Source organism: Colossoma macropomum, unplaced genomic scaffold, assembly GCF_904425465.1.
Source record: "Colossoma macropomum unplaced genomic scaffold, Colossoma_macropomum, whole genome shotgun sequence".
In the NCBI taxonomy this organism is placed as follows: domain Eukaryota; kingdom Metazoa; phylum Chordata; class Actinopteri; order Characiformes; family Serrasalmidae; genus Colossoma; species Colossoma macropomum.
This window is the reverse complement of record NW_023495515.1, coordinates 1,559,862-1,578,533: the sequence shown is the minus strand read 5'-3', so window position 1 is coordinate 1,578,533 and position 18,672 is coordinate 1,559,862. Positions and strand designations below refer to the sequence as shown.

Below are 18,672 nucleotides of genomic sequence, written 5' to 3'. Positions count from 1 at the left end.
ACTTATTAGTTACAATTATTTATTAGCAACTTGTTACTGTTACAGTTACTTATTAACAACTTGTTACTGTTACAATTACTTATTACCAACTTGCTACTGTTACAATAACTTTATACCAACTTGTTACTGTTAGTTACTTATTGCCAACTTGTAGTTGTTACAATTATTTATTAGCAACTTGTTACCGTTACAGTTACTTATTACCAACTTGTTACAATTATTTATTAGCAACTTTTTACTGTTACAATTACTTATTACCAACTTGTTAGTTACTTATTACCAACTTGTTAGTTACTTATTACCAACTTGTTACAGTTACTTACTACCAACTTGTTACAGTTAGTTACTTAATGTTACAATTACTTATTACCAACTTGCTACTGTTAGTTACTTATTGCCAACTTGTTAGTTAGTTACTTATTACCAATTTGTTACTGTAACAATTACAATTACTTGTTACTGTTATATTTACTTATTACCAACTTGTTAGTTACTTATTACCAACTTGTTACAGTTACTTATTACCAACTTGTTACAGTTAGTTACTTATTAATGTTACAATTACTTATTACCAACTTGCTACTGTTAGTTACTTATTGCCAACTTGTTAAAGTTAGTTACTTATTACCAATTTGTTACTGTAACAATTACAATTACTTGTTACTGTTATAGTTACTTATTACCAACTTGTTACAGTTGCAATTACTTATTACTATCTTGTTACTCTTACAGTTACTTATTACCAACTTATTACTCTTGCATATTACTTATATTACTTATTACCAACTTGTTACTGCTACAATTACTACCTACTTGTTAATGTTACAGTTACCTATTACCATCTTGTTGCTTTTACAGTTGCTTATTACCATATTGTTACTGTCATATTTACTTATTACCTACTTGTTAGTGGTACTAAATGTATTATTTAGTAACAAATTAAAAATTAGCATGTACTTTTTTACAAGTACAACTTGTTACCGTATCAAAAAAAAATTGCAGGGACATCCACAAATAATAAACGACTGTTAGCCTAGAATAATAGGTTTATTTTAGCATCTAAAAGGGTTTTGCTTGGAAAAACTGTTGATGGTAAATATACTTAAGCTTAGAGCAAAGCGGTTTTATATTAGTAACTTCTTCAGGTATTTTTCTCATTTAGGTTCAAAAGCGGTGTGAAATCAGTTCAGTACAGCTTCACTTTCTGCTCCCGCTGCTCCTCTGAAAGACGACTGATTGAGGTCTTGATGATGGTGCTGGAATGTAAGAAAGAAAGAAGGAAGAAAGTGAAGAAGAAAAGCGTTGGGGAGTTGGTCAGAGAATGGCAAGAATGGAAAGAATTTCTTTCTTTCTTTCTCATCGTCTTTTTCACTATCTTTCTTTCTTATTTCTGCCCGGTATAACTGATTGATTTTTTTGTTTGTTTACTTATTCTTTTTTTTCTTTCTCTTTCCTTTACATATTGAACAGGTTCTGTTCTTATTATCAAAGTTCTCAAACTGCTTGTAATTATTTAGTATTTTTCTGTTAAATGCATCCACAGCAGACTCAGTGCACGAGTGTCACCCTCTACGAGTGGTACCCTGATATGCCTGAGAGGGGTGCTGTGGTGCATTAAGTCCCCGCCATTTAGTTCGTTAAGTTTCACCCACCTCCACAAACATAAACATATCTGTAGCAAAACACCAGATACTCTTACATCGTGGGAAAACTTCATTACAGAACGTTTTTTTTTCCCTTCTCATGTAAAGTTAGCATTTTGAAAACAGGAGGTTTGTATCGACTGAAGTGCTGGAGTGCCTTTCTTGGTGCTTGGAACCCTTTCATTGCCACTTGTGGCTTTATTCAGATCTCTCTCTCTCTCTCTCTCTCTCTCTCTCTCTCGCTCTCTCGCTCTCCCTCTCTCTCTCTTGCTCTAACTGCGTTCTCTTTGTTCTCAGGGTATCCCTACGCCCTGGAGGCTCCTCCTCAAGATTTTTTTTCTGGTAAATCTGTCATTTTTGTTGTTGTTGCTGAATCTGTTAAAGGTGTTCAGAGCCACTGAAGCCTTTACAGGTGCTTAACTCATTAAAGCTAATGAATAAATTAAATACCCTGCGATCAGCTATTAATAACCTCATCAATTAAACAACCCCGCCATCTGCCTGTCCTGTCCTGGTGTGTGTGTGTGTGTGTGTGTGTGTGTGTGTGTGTGTGGCTGTGATCAACTGAAATGAGAGATTTTCATATTTGTCAAATTATCGGGACAAAGAAAGACAATAAACAAGCTAGGGCTATATACATGTATGTATGTATGTATGTATGTATGTAGTATGTATGTATATATATATATATATATATAACCCAAGGCCCAGATATTAATGTTTTTCAGTGTTTTTTTAAAGATCTTTTTATTTATTTTTTTATTTTTTTTAAGTGAAGTTGAAAGATTTAGATTCTTTTTAAAGAGTTTCATTTTTAAATAAAAAAAAAGCTTCATTCAGAAACTGCCTACCTTTTCATATCACTACCGAACACGGAGGTGTAGTCTGTAGGCGGAGCCTTATTTTAGCCACACCACTGCATTTTACAGCAGGAAGTGAGAGACAAGCGTCTGAATACTCGTTTCTCCTCACTAAATGCTCTCTGGGACTGACGGATGGCTGTGGCATCACCCGGGAGCGATGATGCGCTTTTTGACGTCCACAAAACGGCCCCGTTCACCAGAACGGGAACAGGAAGAGTTCTATTTTCGTTAAGGGCAGCGCAGAGTAATTGAGTTGTTTGTTTGATGTGTGCAGGGAGCGAGGGCTCATATTTTGTTTATAATCCAGAGATGAATGACTTTTATTAGGGCAAGAAAATTGCCGTCTGACAGACTGATCAATGGACGTGTGTGTGGGTGTAATATCCCACGCTGCAGTAGTAGCCCATGCTGGCCTGTTATTAATGCCTTCATTAACCATGAAACCTCTTCGTCTCAGCCGCCAGGGCATGTGTGTGTGTGTGCAGTGCTGCAAGGCTTGTTGAATGAAGCCACTGCGTGTGTGTATGTGTGTGTGTGTGTGTGTGTGTGTGTGTGTGTGTGTGTGTGTATGTGTGTGTGTGTGTGTGTGTGTGTGTCAGCAGAATATATAAACAGAGTGAACCCTGCATTGCGCTTTAGCGTAGCAGCTGAGCATGCACAAACCCGGAGAATGGACCCCCACATACATCTCATTCACATACAGTACACACACTTAGTCCAGCTGGGGTCACGGTAGCAGTTGGGAGAGCAGAGAATCCCAGACGACCCTGTCCCCCACAACTTCCTCCGGCTCATTCCAACTTGGAGATATAATCCCTCCAGCGGGTCCTAGGAAGACCTTGGGGTCTCGTCCCAGTAGGCTGTTCCTGGCAAACGTCCACCAGGAGGTGTCCAGGGGGCATCCCGATCAGATGCCCAAACCAAATGTGGAGGAGTAGCGGCTCTACTCTGAGCTCCTCCAGGATGACTGACCTTCTCACCCTGTGGAGTAGAGTGTAGCCCACCACCCTGCGAAGAAAGCTCATTTACGCTGCTGGTATTTGTGATGTCATTCTTTCGGTCTCGTCCGAAATAACTTGTCGTATTAACATTTACTGTTATTTTATTCAGTGATAACTCATCCAGTGGCGATTGAAATACTTTAAACCTGGTTTTCAGATGGTTATTTTTTTATAAGTGGATCATTTCAGGCCTAAAATCTCGCACGTCATAAAAATATTTAACAGAAAATGCACAAAAATCTCAAAATCTAAACCATTTTCTGTGTTTGTTGTGTCCACACTTTACCTTTTCAGGAGACTCGCTTTCAGTTTTGCTAGGAAATCTGCAGCCACACCTCCAGAGTTCAGTCTTAGAAGTTGGTTGCACTTCCTACTTCTCACAATCCAAGTGATCCCAATTATGCATTTCAGGCTTCGTTAATAATCCGACTAATAGCTCGATTGGAATAGAATATGTCCATGTAAACAGACTAGTCTGATTGAGGCCATTCGGAATACAAATTACTATCCGAGTGAACGAGGTGGGTAATCCTGTAAATAATCCGTTAAATAGAAGAATAATATCCGTGTAAACGCCTGTATCTGATTACATTCCCTATCGGAAAGTTTAAGTATGTTCTGATCATGTTCGTCACATCATATTGAAAGTTTATACCGTTCAACACGGCGGAGCAGAAACTGGTCTGCAGAGGAGACGAAGTTTATGCTCTGATCTTTAAAAGACGGCGGTGGGACGGACGTCCAGCTTATGTGTCTCAGAACACGACGTCTTCCTCTCGGCCTTCTTTAATAAGGACATGTGAAGGACGTTTTCCTGAGTCTGACATCATTTTAAAGCAGTTAAAAACACAATCACTGCTCACTGCTGCTCATCTCACTCTGACTGGACTCACGTGATGCTGGTTGTCATGGTAACGTCTACACTAAGCGGTTCTCTACGCATGCACATCATTTTGGATCAGATTACTTGTAGTGAGCATGTAAACAATTTTTCATCAGATTGTTAAGTAGAGTGAACATAAACACCTCAGTCTTCATCTATAATCGGAATGTATTCAATCAGATTGGCAAAAATCTTTGCATGTAAACACAGACAGTTTTGGTGTTCACCAGGTCTTCCAGGTGGTTGTTAGGAGTTTCATTTTCTCTGTAGCCTTTAATCAGTTTTTGAACTCCAGTTTTGGAAACTCCCTTATTTTATTTTGACTGTTTTATGCTTTATGTAAGTGGACTATCTTCTATCTAACGTCCTCAGAAATACCTGGAAAACTACTCAATGGCTGTTTTGACTGGAAACTAATAAATGAACACCTACAGTAGAAGCCAAAACTATAGCCTCTGCTCACAGGTTTCCAAACATGTTAAGTCCCCAAAGTTCTAGATGTTAACCAGGTGAGTGTGAGGTACAAACTCCAAAGTACTAGATAATTATTTTGGGTGTCATGATGGTAAGTTCCAAGACAGTTTAACTGTATTACTCAGTGTGTACAAACTCCAAAGTGGTAGATAATTATTTTGAGTGAAATGATCGTAATTACTAAGTCAGATTAACTAAATTACAATCTAATGACTAACAGGTTGTAGAAATTAAACTGACAAAAATCAGATATCTCAATTATTTGGTGTGGAAGGGAAAATTCACAGGCACCAATGGTTTAAGGTGGGACGTAAAATTTAAAAAAGAAGCTGGCGAATAGGAAGCCAACTTTAGCCTTGCACTAACACTAGTTTACCAGGAAAAGCATCAAAACATGCTGTTCATTGCACAGATCGCTGCGGCTGGTCCACCCAGTTCACTGGATACTCCGTTAGATAAACGGAGATAAATAACGGAACACCACTTTTTTTATTCATCGATAATGTCTTATCCTCTCTTCTAATGACAGACAGCTTTTTACCTTCTTTAAATCAGCACTGCTCTCCCATCCAGCGCTAAAACAGTGCTAGTAGCTACTTTTAACGTAGACATGGGCAAGCTCACTCCTCTCTGAAAACTGCTCTACCCGACGAACGACGTCTTTTGTAGAAAAATCACGTAAATACCCTAATAAGGATGTAAAAATGTGCAAATCCTCTACATTCTCATTCCTAAACGCAGCTACTACTGTAATGTTTTCCCTACTATGACAGCTTCCACTGTGTCGAACACTGTGGCAAAAGTGTGAAAATGGTCTTTGAGCCCTGCGCCCGTCCCCTCCGGGCCACGATGACAACCGCGAGAGCCGACGGGAAGCCAGGGCTCGAATCCCGAATGACTGCTTTCATGCTTCTCTTGGCTGTCATTGTCGTCTTCTCCTCTCTGGTGGCTGAAGTCCAGCTCCTGCCATCACTCACATCCCTCGGTGGTGTTCAGGATTCAGGTCCTGCCTTCCTGCCGGCTCTCGCGGCTGTCATCGGGGCCTGGGTGGATGGACACAGGGCACACTTTTGGCACAGTGTTTGACACAGTGGAAGCCATCTTAGTAGGAAAACATTACAGTAGTAGCTGTGCTTGTAGAACATTTTTTACATCCTTATTAATGTATTCACGTGATTTTTCCGTAAGAGATGTTGTTCGTTGGGTAGAGCAGTTTTCAGAGAGCAGTGAGCTTAACAAGGTCTACATTAAACGTATCTACTGACGCTGCAGCGCTGGTGCAGATTGGGGCACAGGGTATGGGCGCAGGGCACAGTCATTATCTAGTACTTTGGTATTTGTACCTCACACTTACCTGGTTAATATCTAGAACTTAAGGCGCTGTAAAAGAAAGCAATACCGAAAAACTTCTACGACTGAACTTTGGAGTTGTTTACAAGAAGCACAGGAAAAAATGTGGGGTGAAAGAGGGAGAAATAACGGAGTGAGGGATTGAAGAGGGAGCCGTGCTATAAAACTGAAGAGGTTTGAATCAGGTTTAACAGCTCGAACATCAAAACTCACTCGCTCAGATTTCCATAAACTCTCCATCACATTTGCATAAGCAGCAGATTTCATGTTCTGCCCGTCATAAGAGCCTAAATGAGTTTGTGTGTGATGCTTGTCAGTCTAATACACTCGTTTCTCATTAGATGTTAATGGACCAATGAGAGAGCGTGGAGTTGAGGGGCTCATTCTGCAGCCTAATCGAGATTTTATTTTTCTCATAACAGAGAGCAGAACTTCCATTAGTGTGGGTTCCCACTCCGACAACTTTGTGCGTAAAAAAGAAAAAAATCATCTCCATCCAGCCATCCATCATTTTCACTGCACGCCAGTCGCCTGGTTGAGGTTGCCGTGGATACTGAAAGCATCTTGTGCTGCTGCTGTGGACGGTGATTAGAGCGGGAAACTGTAAACACGCTCAGACAGAGAACAGCGGCGCATAAAGCAGCGCTTCATAGCCAAATGTGGACCAGTGTAATGTGTAGTCGTGTATTTGAGGCTGATCTTGTGATAAAATGTACATACTGTATAAAAATGTCTAATGTTTTAGTATAAATGGAATTCTCTAATTTTATGAATCAGCTTTGCAAATTAACTCATTTAATTAAGTCATTTTTTAATACATAATTTAATACATTCAATTTTTATTAAATATTACTAATCATTAAATGCATTATAAATGTAATACATTTTAGTTTTTTTATAATTATATTTACTAATATCTTGCTCAGTTTTATTAATGTTACAGTATATTGTGACTTAAAAAGGGTAAAAAGGTACATTTTATAAATAATTTTAATAAATATTGTTATTTAATTACAATGCAATATACATGTAGAAACTGTTATAATTATGTGATTTTTATGTAATATATATATTTTACGGAGTATATTTAATCTTATTTTTATAATTGCGACAATGTGTTGTAAAAGTAATTTTATTTTTTTAATAAATTTAATTTTAAAATTAAAGTTTTTAAATTGAATTAATTTTATCAGCTTTACAAATGAGCTTAATTAAATTAAGAAATATTACAATGTTTTGCAAAAGCAATCATTTTGTAAATATTTTAATAATTTTGTTTTTTTATAATCACATTTAGTAATTATCTTGTTCAGATTTATTAATATAACAATATATTGTAAATTTAACTTTGTAAAAATGTTGGTCCATTTTATAACTAATTTTAATAATTATCTTTTTTAATTACAATGCATTATACATGTCGAAAATTTATATAATAGAAATACTTTTAGCAATTTTATAATTTTGTGTATTTTTTGTAATACATTTAACATAATATATTTAATCTTAATTTTATAACTGCATGTGTTGTATACTTTTTTAGATACAGTTTTAAGAATGATTTGAATTTCAAATAAATATTATAATTACAATGTATTATATGTGCAGAAAATGTTAAACATTTGTAATATAGTTTATAATCACAATATATGAACAAAGTTATGTTTTAATTCAGTTTTTAATTTGATTTTAGTAAATTTAGAAACTTTACAAATGAAATATTAGTGTTTTGTACAAGCAATAATTTTTGTAAATATTCTAATACATTTTATAAATTATTTTAAAACAAAAATAATTACAGCTTTCGTGTAAACAGTGTTTGCATTTTTAAATACAACTGTTATATGGTTGTAAATGATTGCAGTGCAGTAAGAATGTAATTGAAAAATAATTAGATAATATTAAATTTTGTGAATATTACCATGTTACAAATATAAAAAACCTAAATTTCAAACATTTTAATAAATTTGATAAATATTTTATTAAATAACACAAATTACAGTGCATTATAAAAGTAGAAAATGTTACACATTTATAATGAATTTTATAAACATTTTGACAGATTTTACAAATCATTTCAATCAGTTTATAGATAGTGTGATTAACTGTAAATGTACTATTTTTGTAAATATTTTCATATATTTTAGAAATCGTTTTAACAATTATCAATAATTTCAGTGATTCATGTCTAAATGATAAATTTTGAGTAAATTTTAAAAAGAGTTACAGTACGTTGTAAATGTAACATTCACTAGGATAGTTTTTCAGCAAATATTTATTTAAACCTGCTAAATCTGGCAAAATAGTGAAAAATTATCTGAACTATTCATAAAAACGTGCAGAACTTGATTCATTTGTGTATATTGTCTCTTACATATGTTAAGGCAATGCTGTTTGGTCTGAGTTTGAATTTTCTACCAGTAACTGTGTTGAATATTTTGCTGATGGACTCTTTTTACACATTTGACTGAAGTAAATTTAACACATTTAGCTGTATTTTCAGATGTTTTGTTTGCTGTTTATATTTGGACATGAAGCAGCTTTAGGAGAAGCATAAAGACTAAATATTGAGTACATACATGACTTGCGTTGCTGTTTATGAATTTACTGTATTGTGCTGCCAGATTTTATTAAGAGCCGTTGGAAAACGCACCAGGTGACAGAAGGCCCATGAGAACACAGCTTGATGGTAGGCGGGTAGATGGAGAGAGAGACAGAGAGGGAGGTGTGAGAACAAAAGTCACACGCAAAAACGTGTAATTCTGCTACGCGGTCTTGTTTTATCTTTATCTTCACACGTTTGATGTCCTTATCTAAAATTCAGCAAGTAAGAGATGAAGGAGATGTTTATCTAGATTCAAATCCAAAGTCTACTTCCAACATTTTAGGTATAAAAACACTGTGCTGGTGATAATTTCAAAGGGTTGGTCTACTGACGGTAGCTTGTAGGGATCGCTCTACTGATCATAACCTTGAGTGCATTACAACACTTACAATAACTTTCAAGGACTGCTGTACTTCGAAGGATCAACAGTAACTATAAGTGTCGCTGCTAACAATAAAAGGGGTCACTCTGCTGACAATAACTTTCAGAGGTCACTCTTCTGACAATAAGTGTCACTCCACTGACAGTAATTTTAAGGGGCCACTCTACTGACATTAACTGTAAGGGTTGCTCCACTGACAGTAACTTTCAAAGATCACTTTGCGGACAGTGACTTTAAGGGATGGCTGTACTGACAATAACTGTAAGGGTGACAAACTTTAAGATTGCTCTGCTTGCAATATATATATATTTTTTTGCTGGCAAAAATTAAAAGGGTCGCTTTACTGAAAGTAACTTTCAGAGGTCGCTTCTCTGACAGGACTATATGTGTCACTCTACCGACATTAATTGTAAGGGTTGCTCCACTGACAGCAACTTTCAGAGATCGCTCTGCTTACAATTGCTGTAAGGATCTTTTTGCTGGCAAAAATGATAAGGGTCATTTTACTGAAAATAACTTTCAGAGGTCACTCTTCTGACAGTAACTAAGGGTTGCTCTACTAACAGTAACTTTTTAGATATCCCTCTGCTTATAATAACTGTACGGGTCATTTTACTGGAAATAATTATAAGGGTTGCTCTACAGACACTGACTTTAAGGGGTCGCTCTGCTGGCATTAACTATAAGTGTTGCTCCACTGACAATAACTTTCAGAGATTGCTATGCTTAGAATAACTGTAAGAGTAATTTTACGGGCAAAAACTATAAGGGTTGTTCTGCTGACAACTTTCAGAGACCATTCTTCTGACAGTAACTATAAGTGTCACCCTACTGAGAGTAACTTTAAGGGTTCGCTCAACTAACAGTAACTGTAAGGGTCGCTCTAATGACAGTAACTTTGAGATCCCTCTGCTTACAATAACTGCAATGGTCATTTTACTGGCAATAACTATAAGGGTCGCTTTACTGACAAAAACTTTAAGGGGTCACTCTATTGACTAACTGTAATGGTCGCTCCACTGACAGTTATTTTCAGAGATCACTCGCTTACAGTAACTGTAAGGGTAATTTTACTGGTTAAAACCATAAGGGTCATTCTCTTGAAAATATCTTTGAGGTCGCTCTTCTGACAGGAACTGTATGTGTCACTCTACTGACAATTACTTTAAACGTCATTTAACTGACATTAACTGTAGGGGTCACTTTACTGAAAGTAACAATGTTCTAGAAATCAGCTGGAGTACCATAGCAAATGCATAGCAGCGCCATAGCAATTGCCTGAAATACCATAGCAGTACCCTAGCAACCACTTGGAATGCCATCGCAACTGTCTAGCAACACCTCAGCAACCATCTGGAACACCATATTAACCACCTCAGCAACCAACTCTGTTGACAATAACTGTAATGGTCGCTCCGCTGACAATTATTTTCAGAGATCACTCTGCTTACAGTAACTGTAAGGGTAATTTTACTGGTGAAAACTTTAAGGGTCATTCTCTTGAAAATATCTATGAGGTCGCTCTTCTGACAGGAACTGTATGTGTCACTCTTCTGACACTTACTTTAAACATCACTCAACTGACATTAACTGTAAGGGTCACTTTACTGAAAGTAACTTTCAGAGGTCACTTAACTGACATGAACTGTAGGGGTTGCTCCACTGATGGTAACTTTCAGAGATCGCTCTGTTTTCAACTAACTGTAGGGGTCATTTTACTGGCAAAAACAATCCGGGTCATTCTACTGACAACTGTCAGAGGTCGCTCTTCTGACATTAACTTAAAGTATCACTCCACTGACAGTAGCTTTAAGGGGCCATTCTACTGACATTAACGCTAAGGGTTGCTCCACTGACAGCACCTTTCAGGTTGCTCTGCTTACAAGAACTGTAATGGTCATTTTAGTGGCAATAACTATAAGGGTAGCTTTACTCTCAATAACTTTGAAGAGTCACTGTACTGATCGTAATTTTCAGGGGTTGCTTTCGTGACAGTAACTTTAAGGGGTCGCTCCGGTGACAATATTTTGTAGTTAAATCAGCCTTGTGGTCTTTAGAAAATGTTTTTCATACGGTTGGATATTGAGTGGGTGTGTGCCTGCTTCGCCTCATTGTTTCTGTACCTGTTGTTTTTCAGTGTGTCTGGGTCCTCCTGCTGCTGATGTAATTGAGCGGATTGGTAGAGTGAGAGTTTGTAGAAGCGTGGCGTGTGGGAACCGTGCTGTCCCTTCATTAGCCCCCGACCCTAACCGTGCTCAACGCTAATCTCCACTCTCACCCCACATCCCCTACAGCTAGCACAGCCATAGGAGGGAGGAGGCAATGATGCTGTAATACGAACTACGCAGTGCAGCCTAAAGCTTTAATGTATTTGCTTATTTATTTAGTATTAACATATTATTTATTTAGCATTAACATCAATGTGTGTGTTTGTAGTGTGTTTACTGTATGCATGACACGAGAGCAGCATTTTCAGAAGTTCTGACTTCAGTAAATGCACACAGAATCCCTCTCCAGTTCTCCAAAGTCCCTCTCCAGGTCCTGCACATTATTAAATTGGATTGAAAAAGCCAACTTACTGTTCTTTGTTTTCTTGTTATTATTCACTCATTGTACAGAATGTATCCAAAAGTTATGCCACCATGATACAACTACAGTAGCAAAACCTTAGCAACCACGTGGGATACCATAGCAACCACCTAGTAACCACCATGCAACTCTCTAGCAACAACCAGAGACAACATGGCAACTGCATTGCAGTACCTTAGCAACCACTTGGAACACCATGGCAGCCATATAGTAATACTCTAGCAACCACCTGAAACACTGAACAGCCACCTAGTAACACCCTAGCAACCACTTCGGATGCAATTGCCTAACAATGTTCTAGAAATCAGCTGGAGTACCATAGCAACTGCATTGCAGCGCCATAGCAATTGCCTGAAATACCATAGCAATACCCTAGCAACTGTCTAGCAACACCTCAGCAACCATCTGGAACACCATATTAACCACCCTCAGCAACCAACTACCAACACCTCAGCAAAACCAGAGACACCATAGCAACCACATTGCAGTACCTTAGCAACCATTTGGACCATCAAGGCAGCCATATAGTAATACTTCAGCAACCTCCTGAAACACTGTAGCAAGCACCTTGGATGCAACTGCCCAATAATGTTCTAGAAATCAGCTGGAGTACCATAGCAACTGCATAGCAGCACCATGGCAATTGCCTGAAATACCATGGCAACACCCTAGCAACAACTTGAAATACCATAGCAACTGTCTAGCAACACCTCAGCAACAATCTGGAACACCATATTAACCACCTAGCAACCAACTACCAACACCTTAGCAACATCCAGAGACACCATAGCAACCGCATAGCAGTACCTTAGCAACCACTTGGAACACCATGGCAGCCATACAGTAATACTCTGCACTGTAGCAGCCAGACAAAGAAAATAACCCCTTTTTATGTGAAATAACCTAAAAATAACTGCAGAAATGCAGCACAAACAACCACTATGCTCAAGTATGCGATACGTCATAAACACTGGAGACTGTGGGACTCTGTTCGGTGCTCTTATTACCACAGATAATGCAAACCAGTAAAAGCAAGTAAAGGAAGCACATCTGACTGGGTATTAAGGATCAGCCTACTGAGAATGACAGTAAGGGTCGCTCCACTGACAGTTATACCATATCTATATGTAGAGTACAGAGAACTACAGGAGCATATTTAAACATATTGATAGATTAATGTGTATTGTGTCTTTGTTTCTGCTGGTGGAAACTTCTCTAAATCTAATTGGCCCACGTCATTTATTTCAGAATCAGTTTTGCTACTTCCTTTACTTTTAAATAGAAAATAAATAGAGAGTTGTGCTTAAGTAACTAATGTAGTGCTGTATATTATGGGTATTGTAGTGTTTTAGCTGTGTTGTAGACTATTTTCAGAAGTCTACTGGTGTGTTGTGGGTAATATAGTTCTGTGTGTTTTTCCCCCCCACAGTCTGTACAGTGCACTGTCAGAAGTTCCTGATCTCTCGGGTCGGCGAGGACTGGATCTTTCTCATTCTGCTTGGCCTGGTCATGGCGCTCGTCAGCTGGGTGATGGACTTCTGCATCGCACTATGCCTACAAGGTAGGGCTGTGTGTGTGTGTGTGTACGTGTGTGTGTGTGTGTGTGTGTGTGTGTGTGCGTGTGTGTGTGTGTGTGCGCATGTACGCATGTGTGTGTTTCCCAATCCATCTCTTTATTTCTCTTCCCATTACTCTGAAATGCATGGCGTCTAATGGAGAGAGAATTGGATAGATGGATGAGGAAACTGCAATGATGGATCAGTCAGGAATCACATGGATGGATGGATGTAAGGGTGGATGGATCGGGTGGATAAATTGGGATTCATATGCACAGATCAATGAACGGATGGGATGATGCAACATTGTGCTGAGGGCTGAATGGATGGGAATTTGTGTAAATTAGATGAATGGATGAATGGGGATTCAGATGGATGGATGATAAGTGGATGAGTGGATGGGAAACACCTGATAGATGAGGGAAAATGATGGATGGATGGATGGATGGATGGAGGGACAGATGGATGGATGGATGGGGAGCCATACTGATGGTTGGATAAATGGGAAATCATAGGGATGGATGGATGGAGGGACAGATGGATGGATGGATTGGGAGCCATACTGATGGTTGGATAAATGGGAAATCGTAGGGATGGATGGATGGAGGGACAGATGGATGGATGGATGGGGAGCCATACTGATGGTCGGATAAATGGAAAATCGTTGGGATGGATGGATGGGAAATCTTACTAATGGATGGGGAATTATCCTGTTAAGTGGATGAGTGGATGGAGAATCATCTTGATGAATGGGTGGATGGGAATCATACTGATGGGTGGAGGAAAGGGAAATCATACGGATGGATGGATAGGTAAATGGATCGATGGATGGATGATGGATGGATGGGGAATCAAACTTATAGATGGTTGAATCCTACTGATAGACAGATGAGTAGATGGTTGGATTGCACTGATGGTTGAATGGATGGGAAATCATACTGATGGATGGGTGAATGGATGGGGAATCATACTGATGGATGGATGAATGGATGGGGTATCATACTGGTGGATGGATGAAAGGATGGGGAATCATACTGATGAATGGATGGGGAATCATACTGGTGGATGAATGGATAGGGAATCATACTGATGGATGGATGAATGGATGGGGAATCATACTGATGGATGGATGAATGGATGGGGAATCATACTGATGGATAGATGAAAGGATGGGGAATCATACTGATGGATGGATGAATGGATGGGGAATCATACTGATGAATGGATGGGGTATCATACTGATGGATGGATGAAATGATGGGGAATCATACTGATGGATGGATGAATGGATGGGGAATCATACTGATGGATGGATGAATGGATGGGGAATCATACTGATGGATGGATGAATGGATGGGGAATCATACTGATATATGGATGAATGGATGGGGAATCATACTGATGGATGGATGAATGGATGGGGAATCATACTGGTGGATGGATGAATGGATGGGGAATCATACTGGTGGATGGATGAAAGGATGGGGAATCATACTGATGGATGGATGAATGGATGGGGTGTCATACTGATGGATGGATGAATAGATGGGGAATCATACTGATGGATGGATGAATGGATGGGGGGTCATACTGATGGATGAATGGATGGGGAATCATACTGATATATGGATGAATGGATGGGGAATCACACTGATGGATGGATGAATGGATGGGGGGTCATACTGATGGATGAATGGATGGGGGAATCATACTGATGGATGGATGAATGGATGGGGAGTCATACTGATGGATGATGAACTAGGATGGGGAATCATACTGATGGATGGTATGAATGGATGGGAAATGGGGGTCATACTGATGGATGAATGGATGGGGAATCACACTGATGGATGGATGAATGGATGGGGAGTCATACTGATGGATTGATGAACTAATGGGGAATCATACTGATGGATGGATGAATGGTTAGTGAATCATTTTGATGGATGAATGGATGAGTAGTCATACTGATGGGTTGATGAAGTGATGGGGAGTCATACTGATGGATGGATGTTGGGGATGGATGGATGGATGAATGGATAGGGAATCATACTGATAGACGGATGGATGGGGAATTATACTGTGATGAATGGATGAGTGGGCGGGGAATCATTACACTGATGGATGGGGCATCATACTAATGATATGAATGAATGAATGAGGAATTATGCTAATGGATGAATGAATGAATAAATGAATGAGTAATCATGCTGATGGATGAATGGATAGGGAATAATGCTGATGAATAAATGAATGAATGAATGAATTAATTAATGATGAGGAGTCATACTGATGGATGGATGAACGGGGAATCATGCTGGTGGATGATGGAGTGGGGAATCATGCTGATGGATGAATGGATGGGGAATCATGCTGATGAATAAATAAATGGGGAATCATGCTGATGAATGAATGAATGAATGAATGGGGAATCATGCTTGATGAATGAATGAATGAGGAATCATGCTGATGAATGAATGAATGGGGAATCATGCTTGATGAATGAATGAATGAGGAATCATGCTCATGGATGAATGGGTGGGGAATCATGCTGATGGATGAATGAATGGGGAATCATGCTGATGAATGAATGAATGGGGAATCATGCTTGATGAATGAATGAATGAGGAATCATGCTGATGGATGAATGGGTGGGGAATCATGCTGGCAGATGGAGGAATGGGGTATCATGCTGATGAATAAATGAATTGGGAATTATGCTGATGAATGAATGAATGAATGAATGGGAAATCATGCTAATGAATGAATGAATTGGGAATCATTGATGAATAAATGAATCGGGAATCATGCTGATGAATACATGAATGGTGAATCATGCTGATGAATAAATGAATAGGGAATCATGCTGATGAATGAATGAATGAATTGGAAATCATGCTGATGAATGAATGAATTGGGAATCATGCTGGTGGATGGAGGAATGGGGAATCATGCTGATGAATACATGAATGGGGAATCATGCTGATTAATGAATGAATGAGGAATCATGCTGACAGATGAATGGATAGGGAATCATGCTGATGAATAAATGAATTGGGAATCATGCTGATGGATGGGATGAATGAATGAATGAATGAATGTAGAATCATGCTAATGAATGAATGAATGAATGAATGAGGAATCATGCTGATGGATGAATGAATGAGGAATCAAGCTGATGGATGAATGGATGAGGAATCATGCTGATGGATGAATGGATAGGGAATCATGCTGATGAATAAATGAATAGGGAATCATGCTGATGAATGAATGAATGAATGAGGAATCATGCTGACAGATGAATGGATAGGGAATCATGCTGATGAATAAATGAATAGGGAATCATGCTGATGAATAAATGAATGGGGAATCATGCTGATGAATGAATGAATGGGGAATCATGCTGATGAATGAATGAATGAGGAATCATGCTGACAGATGAATGGATAGGGAATCATGCTGATGAATAAATGAATTGGGAATCATGCTGATGGATGGATGAATGAATGAATGTAGAATCATGCTAATGAATGAATGAATGAATGAGGAATCATGCTGATGGATGAATGAATGAGGAATCAAGCTGATGGATGAATGAATGGGGAATCATGCTGATGAATAAATGAATGGGGAATCATGCTGATGAATAAATGAATGGGGAATCATGCTGATGAATAAATGAATGGGAATCATGCTGATGAATGAATGGATGGGGAATCAAATTGATGGATCTATAGATGGGGAAATCATACTTATGGATGAGATGGTTGGATGGGGAATCACACAGGTGAATGGACGGAGAGATGTATGGGACGAGGCGTTCACTGTGCTACAGTGCAGTTAGCTTTTGGACACTATTATATCTCATAAAATATATTTACTAGTTGTCGTACTAGACTACATGTTTCTTATCCTTTTCTGAGCCGTTGCACAGAATATAATCGCTTAATCATTAAAAAACCTGATCTCATGATAAATTGGCTGTAAAATTATTAGGAATAAACTATCAGTATATTACCGTACCTTAAAGTTACTGGTTTTGAGATATGAGATTGGTAGCAATAATCCACAGAAAGCTGTAGCCTATGAATGAGGGGCACAGAGACTTGTTTGATTTGATGATTTTTGTCTTGAAGAGAGTCCAAGTATTAAAATGGTGGAATATGAAAGTGAATCTAGGTCTGTGTTCTTGTGTTTAAATCCAGCGTGGCTTGAAGTCTTTAGCTGCTCACAGCAGAGTCGTCAGATTACTGTAAGTGAGAGTGTGGATAATGGTGTGTACGTATGTGTGAGACGTGCACATGCATCAGTCATGCTTCCTAATTTGCTTCCAGAAATAGTTACTGGAGCGTCACTCTGTGTGCGTATGTGAACGTGATGAACGTAGAGAGCAGTTTTACATGCAGAAGGTGCAGAGAGGCAGTGGCATGCTCATACTTTGGCGAGGGCGGGGCTGAGGTGTTTCAAAAGGCCATTTTTGTGGGGGGCACTTCTGGAAGAGCTCATATTAGTCGAGATCACATAGAGGCACTAATGGAAATAAGCATTTTTGTTGCTCCAGCAGCACTGCTGTGTCTGATCCACTCAGACCAGCACAACACACACTAACACACCACCACCACGTCAGTGTCACTGCAGTGCTGAGAATGATCCACCACCCAAATAGTACCTGCTCTGTGAGGGTCCATGGGGGTCCTGACCACTGAAGAACAGGGTAAAAGGGGGCTAACAAAGTATCAGAGAAACAGATGGACTACAGTCTGTAACTGTAGAACTACAAAGTGCACCTATATAGTAAGTGGAGCTGATAAAATGGACAATGAGTGTAGAAACAAGGAGGTGGTCAGAATGTTATGCCTCATCGGTGTACACTAAAGGAGCTACATTTCTTGGGGGAATGATTGTTTATCTCAGTTGTAATTATTAGTAACAAATTATTAATCGAAAAATAGTGTATTTTGTCTGTGATTTTATAAAAGCAATAAGCCACTTGAGGCCATGCGTTACAGTGTTTTTATCACAAGTAACAGTGGATTACTTAACCTACTTAACCTGTGGTAAAATCACTGTAGTGCATAGCCTTTCATGGACTGTTGCGTTATTATACAGCTGTAACAATGACTATCAGAGCATCTCTGTATACCAACAGGAATGCTGTCATATTCATACACTCATATACACACACTTTTAGATGGATATGTCTCTTTGTGTGTCTCAGGAGTGCCATCTAATGCTATTGACCTTCCATTTTAGCTGTATGTGTGTTTTCACTCTCTCTCTCTCTCTCTCTCTCTCTCTCCCTTCCCCTCCCCCTCTCTCTCTTTAG

General features: G+C 38.7%; 1 protein-coding gene across 1 annotated transcript in view; it reads left to right on the top strand.

Moving 5' to 3' along the window:
- The window catches only part of clcn2c (chloride channel 2c), a 158,002-nt gene that overhangs the window by 64,172 nt on the left and 75,158 nt on the right, over window positions 1-18,672 (top strand). Inside the window, exon 3 of the mRNA XM_036562790.1 lies at window positions 13,220-13,351. Coding sequence (XP_036418683.1) covers window positions 13,220-13,351 — 132 coding nt within the window. The remainder of the gene's footprint in view (window positions 1-13,219; window positions 13,352-18,672) is intronic.